The sequence below is a fragment of the Crocodylus siamensis genome, chromosome 2, assembly GCF_052110815.1.
Source record: "Crocodylus siamensis isolate JL-2025a chromosome 2, ASM5211081v1, whole genome shotgun sequence".
Taxonomy (NCBI): Eukaryota; Metazoa; Chordata; order Crocodylia; family Crocodylidae; genus Crocodylus; species Crocodylus siamensis.
In genome coordinates this window covers 232,485,722-232,493,411 of record NC_143396.1, presented here as the reverse complement: position 1 = coordinate 232,493,411, position 7,690 = coordinate 232,485,722, and the positions used below count along the sequence as shown (strand labels likewise).

General features: G+C 43.1%; 1 protein-coding gene across 2 annotated transcripts in view; it reads right to left on the bottom strand.

Annotated features, from left to right (window-relative positions):
* Positions 1-7,690, bottom strand: part of INO80 (INO80 complex ATPase subunit) — a 123,479-nt gene that overhangs the window by 39,658 nt on the left and 76,131 nt on the right. For both annotated transcript variants that reach the window (XM_090033407.1, XM_090033406.1), the window contains exon 27: positions 1,730-1,857. In XM_090033407.1, coding sequence (XP_089889533.1) covers positions 1,730-1,857 — 128 coding nt within the window. The remainder of the gene's footprint in view (positions 1-1,729; positions 1,858-7,690) is intronic.

Below are 7,690 nucleotides of genomic sequence, written 5' to 3'. Positions count from 1 at the left end.
AAGCACTGCAATACCAGGTCAATGCATGCAGTGGATGGAGCAAGCTCCGGTTCCACCACCCAACACCAGATAGAATCTGCTCAATATAGACCTCCGATGGAGGACATATCAGAGACAATCACCTGCCCTGGGGAGCCCGCCTACGTGGTCACGCTGCTTCTGCAGCACCACGGGCAGCGCCAGGGCTTTGGCCAAGGTGGTGGGGCTTCTAGGAGCAGTCAGAGCCCCAGCTTTTGCTAGGACCCAGGAAGCCTCAGCAGCACTATAGTCAGAAGCTGTCACCACAGCCAGAGATCAAGCAGTAGCCATAATGAGGTGGGGTTTCCCATAGAGAAAAGGCAGGCAAAGTCCAGACTGCAGGCAGGATCTGGCCAGCAGCAGACTCTAGTTCCCAGCAGCCCCTGCCTGCATGGCTGGGGCTGATGTCCATGGAGACCCCAGCAGCAGGCACACTGTGACAGTGCGGGACCAGGGTTTCCAAGGAGACTGGCCCCAGTAGCACTGGCAGGCAGCAGCAGCACCAGCCTCTTCCTGGTGGGGGGGCTGAAGGGGACTGTACTGCAGGTAGGAGCAGGGCATGTTCAGCTGTCACCGTCTATGCAGGGAGGGCAGTGGCGTTGCTGGGAGGGATGACTACAGGGAATTTTGGGGTGGCTATAGTCCCTGCTGGCAGGGTGGAGAGCTGCTCCAGAGCCAGGCTGGGATCCTGTGGCGGTGATAGCGTGGTCTGCAGCCAGGGCAGAGCCGTGATCTGCAACCTGCATGCCTCGGCTCCAGGGTAGAGTTTTGAAGGAGTGCTCCGACTCTAGAGAAGTTGAGAACCATTGCCCTAGAGCTTTTCTTTTTTGCAGTAGACTTGAATACGGTGAGAAATTCAGGGATTTCACTCTGAGAAATCCCATTTCTGCGTAGTGAACATCAGGTCTGCTCTTCCCCTGGCATTCAGAAAGACAGGCCCACCTTTCCAGAACCGTCACTGATGATGTTTTGACTAGTATAGAAAGGGGAAAATGTCCCAAACATGCCATCCAGACAACCGTTCTTTTCCTTTGGTAGAATAAGGATTTAAGGACTAGGAGCAACAGTAGCCTAGCTCCCTTCCTGCAGCTCCAAACAAATTCTATCACAAAAAGAGGACTTCTGGGCCTTCATCTTGCTCACCTTGAGCTTTTCCACCAGAACTGTGGGGGGCGGGGAAAGGGAATATAAAGAGCTCTTGGCAGACAGATCAATCTAGGTAATAAGGCCCTGGAATACTGGTTCTTTGGTGGAAAGGGATTGAACAGGAAAACACATGGTCATTGGTGCCTCAAAATTTTTAAAGGATAGAATGCTAATAACAAAGTAGGGGCTTTAAACTACCTCATTCAAAATGTGTTGGTGACAGCATCTCCAGTGCCGGCCTGGGCTCCCCCCCCCACACCCTGCAAGAGGCACTGCAGCAGCATGGGGCGTTAGGTGGTGGCACTCCATCTCAGCCTCCTTGTCCTCACCCCCCAAGTCATTCTTGATGGGCAACTGGCTAGTTTATATATATCTATATTATATATCTATACCTCCCATTCATCTCATCATTAACGTCCACTGGATTTCTTTTATGGGAATGTCTTATAGGCAACTATCCATCCAATTACTTTATGTCAGGCTTGCCTGATCCAAATTACAGAAGTGATAGATGTCAAATCTGTTTCTTCAGAAGTCCTTTCCTACCAGGCAAAGCTTCTCCTACCTCCAGTAAGTCAATCATCCGTGTCATCTGAGAGTAGATTAGAACTCTGTGTCCTTGAGATTTCAGCCGTGTCAACAGAAGATCAAGAGCATAAAGCTTCCCACTGTCCGTGATAAGGCTCTCTTTGTCTGAGGAGGAGAGGAAAAGAAAAAAGGCAACTTAAAAGCCTGAAACACCTGCATGAAACTAGCTGAGCTAAAAATACTTCTAAAACTTTGCAGCATATTCATACAGTAGCATCTCCTTAAAGTGACTGGAAGAGCTGCAACCTCCCTCCTCACTGACATTTCTAATGTTACTATTGACAGGAACCTGCTGGTCTGGGCTGGGACTGAAGGCGAGGATACTCACTCAGCAATAATTACAAAGCTCCATTTCTGCCATTCTAGGAAACAGGTTCACACAAGTAAGGAGCTGCCTTTATTTGGAGAAGCATGTTCCACTTAAGGCCTTATCTGAAGTATTATCAGGAGCACAGTCACATGTTTTTTATGGTGCAAACCACCATTTAAAGCAGTCTGTTTATTTTCATGCCTGACATTCAAATTCTGTCTTTTGGACATTCAGTACTGTAGTCTTTGAGGTTTGGTTATAGCCTTCATGTCACTAATCTATTTGCAAGACCAAATCCATCACCGACGCACAGACACAGAAACACATTTCCCTCATTTATATAAAATGAAATACAATTCATAACAACGTCTAACTCTTCTAGTCCCTCTCTATTGTTGGGGGGGGGGAGGGTGGTGGTGGTTAAGAATGCTTCCAACTGGCAATCTTAAAGATGCATTAAATCTTATTTTTCATGACCTCTCCTTCAGTACTACTCATGCAATATTTTCCAGGAAGGAGAACTTCCTGTTTGTAGACTGTGTATATAATCTTTAATAAACAATGTACTGCCAGTGAAAACGGGATAAGTGGCGATGAAGGATATGTTTCTTCAAAAAACTTAGCTGAAAGGGCACACAGGACTTTTTATTCTTTTGATGCCTGAATCACAGCCTTAAAACCATAATGGAAAGCTGACAACTGCAGGGGGTTCATGTTGGGGTGGAGTGCAACCACTCTCCAAGTCCAGCTCCCTATTATGTAGACATGTCATTTTATACTTTTGGATATACAAATTTAGCCTGAACTGATGGACTGACCTCATTATTTCTACAAGGAATTTAACTTAGTATTTCATAACATGATGACAAATTAGCAATACACAAAATGATTGTAGCACAGATTAAATTTGTTAAAAACAGAACTGATAGATCTAAGAAAAGAAAAATTAATAATGAGGAATCTTCATCCACTGGGAACATCTTTGGTGAGATTCTGCAATGATCTGGTCTTAGTCTGAGTGCCAATATATTTATCAATAGTCTGGAAAAAAGTAAGATCACTGATGGTAACATTTGAATATGACACAAATTGCTGAACAGGTAAACAACAAGCAAAGGTTACTTAAATCAATTAACATATAAAGATGTGTACTTTAATATAGATAAATGCAAGATTGTGTATTCAGTAACACAGGCTGCAGATCAAGCAAAGGGAAAGGAGACTGTACCCTGGAAAAGTAATATTTTGGAATAAGACATGGGTCACGGAGGATAGCCAACTGAGTATGCAGTTTCTCATGCAATCATGTGGCTAAGAGGGCTAACAAGAATGAATAAATAGAGGATTATCCAGTAGGAGCAGGGGGGTGGCATTTTCTTTGTACAGTGCATAAATGAAGATTTTGCTGAAATAACATGATTAGGTCTAGTGTCCACACTTTAAAGATGTTGGTGAAAAACTGAAAAAGATTTAGAAAAGAATTGTAAGACTACTTTAAGGCCTGGAAAGCCTACCTTTAGTGAGGGAACTAAGACATTCAATCCATGTTGGTTATCCAAGAAGCAGTTAGAATCACAAGAATCAAAGAAAACTAGGGCTGGAAGGGACCTCAGGAGGTCATCTAGTCCAACCCCCTGGTTCAACGCAGGACCATCCCCAACTAGATCATCCCAGCCAAGCCTTTATCTACCCAGGTCTTAAAAACCTCCAAGGATGGAGAGTCCATAACCTCTCTGGGTAACCTGTTCCAGTGATTTACTACTCTACTAGTGATAAAGTTCTCCCTAATATCTAACTTAAACTTCCCTTGCTGCAACCTGAGACCACTGCTCCTTGTTCTGTCATCTGCCACCACTGCGAACAGTTTAGCTCCATCCTCTTTCGAACCACTCTTTAAGTAGCTGAAGGCTGCTTTAAATCTCTTCTCAGTCTTCTCTTCTCTAGATTAAATAAGCCCAGTTCCCTCAGCCTCTCCTTACAAGTCATGTGCCCCAGCCCCTGAACCATTTTCATTGCCCTCTGCTGGACTTTTTCTCCTTTCTGTAGTGGGGGCCCCAAAACTGAACACAGTACTCCAGATGTGGCCTCACCAGTGCCAAATAAAGGGGAATAATCACTTTGATCTACTGGTAACACACCTACCAGTGAAGCCCAGTATGCTGTTAGGTTTCTTGGCAACAAAAGGCACACTCTTGGCTCGTATTCAGCTTGTTGTCCACTGTAACCCGAAGGTCCTTTTGCGAAGACTGCCGGCCTAACAAGTCAGTCCCAGCTTGTACCAATTCATGGGATTGTTCTATCCCAAGTGCAAGACTTTGTATATGTCCTTATTGAATCTCCTGAGATTTCTTGTAGTCCAATCCTCCAATTTGTCAAGGTCTCTCTGAATCCTGGCCCTACTCTCCAGTGTATCTACTATTCCCCCCATGTTGATGTCATTTGCAAACTTGCTGAGGATGCACTCTATGTCATCTTCCAGGTCATTGATGAAGATACTGAACAAAACTGGCCCCAGGACCAAACCCTTGGGCACTCCACTTGATACCAGCTGCCAACTAGACATCAAGCCATTGATTACCCTCTGAGCCCAATGATCCAGCCAGTTTTCTATTCACCTTACAGTCTATTCATGCAACCTGTACTGCCTTAGCTCACTGCAAGAATGTTGTGGGAGTTAAGAAATAGTTTGGTAATAGTCTCTAGGAACCTACACAGACAAAAAATTATTGATAGTAAAAAGTCTGTCATCTAGCAAAGGTATAAAATCCAGTGACTGAGACTAAACAAAATATGTTTAGAAAAAAGGCAGATTTTTTTTAACAGTAAGGAAAATTAACCATTGGAAACCTTTATAGGATGTGGCATATTTTCTAGCACTTCAAGTCTGTAAATCAAGACAGAGGATGTCATTTAGACATCTACAATCTCAACCGGAAGTTATGGGTTTGATACAGGAATTATTGGGTTAAATCTCAGGGCCTTTGTTATGCAAGACATCAAACCACATGAACAATCTTTTTGGGCCTAATGTTATGAGTTGGTAACAATATGTACAATTATTGGCCATTATCTTTGTACTATAAAGTTAAGCCTGGGATGTTCTCTCTTCTGGTATAATCAGCCTCCTACCATATTAGGAACGGTGTCAGAGTTTGTCTTCATTTATCTTTTACTGATGCAGACAACTTTTCATGCCTTGGTCTGTCTTGTTTAGATTACTTTAATGATTTTTTCTTTTGGTTTTCCTGTATGCAGAGTTTGTCAATCATACCCTTTCTCCCATTTGTCCAGTGGGGAACTTCTGGGGGTGATCAGCTTGTGTTACCAACACTTAGCAACATGCCAACCAGCAATTCAGGGCTAGAATCCTTTTAGACCCATCTCTCGGGAATGCTCACCAGTAAGGACAGAACAAGACCCAAGTTCAGGGCTTCAAGTGTTTTCTAGCTAACATGAGTAGTAATGGACTTCTACAACAGAGCCCAACCACAATTCCTTACATGCTATCAAGAAATTCAAGTAATTTCATTAAGTCTCATAAGAAAAACTGAATCCTAACTAAGGTCTGCTTTACATTTTGGTAACTGGAAACATTATATGGATTATTATTAGTTCCTTATGTCTCTATGTCAGTAGCTTAAACAGCAACAGAATACACACGGCGCATGAAGGAGGACCTCTTAGCATATGGCTTTTAACTCTTTCATATCAAGCAAGCAGGGGGTCACAAAGAATGAACACCACAAAAACCACCTTACAATAAACCCTAGTTTGCTTGATTCCTGGCAAATAGAACAGACTAAGCTGTTGAGATCACAGCCAAAATTCCTAAATGAAACTGAGTAAAAAGTAATGGCAGAATACTCTTGAAAGAAAGATGGTTCATTTTTATTTGGTGTTTTGCAGTGCCCTGTCCTAACAGCATTAGTTATTTAAAACTTAAAAAACCTTTGCCTGTTTAAAGGTTGCCATCTAGTGTTGACATCGTAACAGAGACTGCTTTGAGAGAGCCATAACTAACTGTATTCCTGTTATCCCCAAGAGAGAACACCACTGTGAAACCCAGAGCTGATCCAAAAAGGTAAGAATACCTCTCACCCTCTAATTTCCCTTTGCTTTTAATTTCCACTATTCCCCATGGAAAAAACTTTCAGTAGGATTTTCTCCAATTTTTTAAAATCCCTATTTTCTAATCAAGATTTCATTTTGAAATTTTTTTCCCCCCATATAAAGCTTGTCACTGAAATTCCATTTTTCATTATAAATTTAAAAAAAAAAAATCAAACTTGTAATTTATCCCAATAGATCTGATAGCAAATTCTGCCCTCTGGGTAACAATCACTGAATTTATTCCTTTGGTACTATGGAAAGTGAAGAGGGAAAGCAGCCTGGTCAGAATCAACAGGCTAGTGCCAATGGATCAAATGGTGCTTCTTTCGCAGAACTATTGCCAGGCTAGTAGGGGATGAACTTCAAGCTGATTGTCTGGGGGTACCATGGGATACTTGGGATACTTATGCCTGTGGAACAGAGGTAATCACTACTGATTATCACTCAAAATATCCCTAGTGAGGAGCTCCAATTGATTTATAGATGTTAGGGGCTGGAAGGGACCTTACAAGATCATCGGGTCCAGCCCCCCGGCACTTGTACAGGAAAGACTGCTGGGGTTAGATAACCTCAGCAAGGCGGGCATCAAGATGCTTTTTGAAAATCACCACGGTGGGTGACTGTACCTTGAGGCTAGGCCCAGGCTCCTCTGGGGAATTAGAAAATGCCCTTCTGAATAGGTAAAAATGTAGAGAGAAGGGAGACAAAGTGTGGGTTCCAGTGCACCCCCCTCCCTAGCCCTACTCTGCAGCAGTCTACACAGCACAATGGGGTCAGTGAGGAGCTGGCTCTCACAGTAAACAGCCAGCGAGGCCGGTGCTTTTTATCGATGCTAAAAGGACTCAGACACTTCCTGCCATTTAATCCAGGACCATTTTTCTTTCAAAGAACAGGAAAAGCCTTAAGAGATTCCCACAGTGAACGCAACTGAGCCTGCTGCCAGGGTACTGGGAACTCTGTCAGAGAGGGGAAGGCAGGGTTAAGAGAGATAGAAACCACTTCTTTGTTCTCTTTACCTACTTAGTACAGAACTTCATGCCTATGGTTCTGTTACCCTCATTGGACTTTATCCCTGCAGTCCACTTCTTCAAGTTAATCATTATTCACCTTCTGTACTGGTCCCCATTATACCTATACGTACAGCTGCACTGTCCTTGTATCTATATCCCTTCTTCTCAGCTTTCAAACTTAAACCTACTCTACTTCTGACCTAGATAACACCAACCTGCATAAATCTGTTCCTGTACCCACTTGTTAAAAGCCAACAGCCACCAACTAAACTTAATTCTTTATTACTCACTCCCCAACCACCTGCTTAACATTGCTTCTCCCCCACCTGGACATCCATGTTTATGCTTGCATATGTGCCCTTCAGCACATTCACTCCCAAAAGACTCTTGTGTTTTATTATTCAAAATACATTTGTTTAATTCCTATCATCTTCTTTAGTAAAACTTTCCTAGTAACAAAGCCAGAAGTCAGGGTTTTAAGAACACAGGACCATTTTCAGAACAGAAG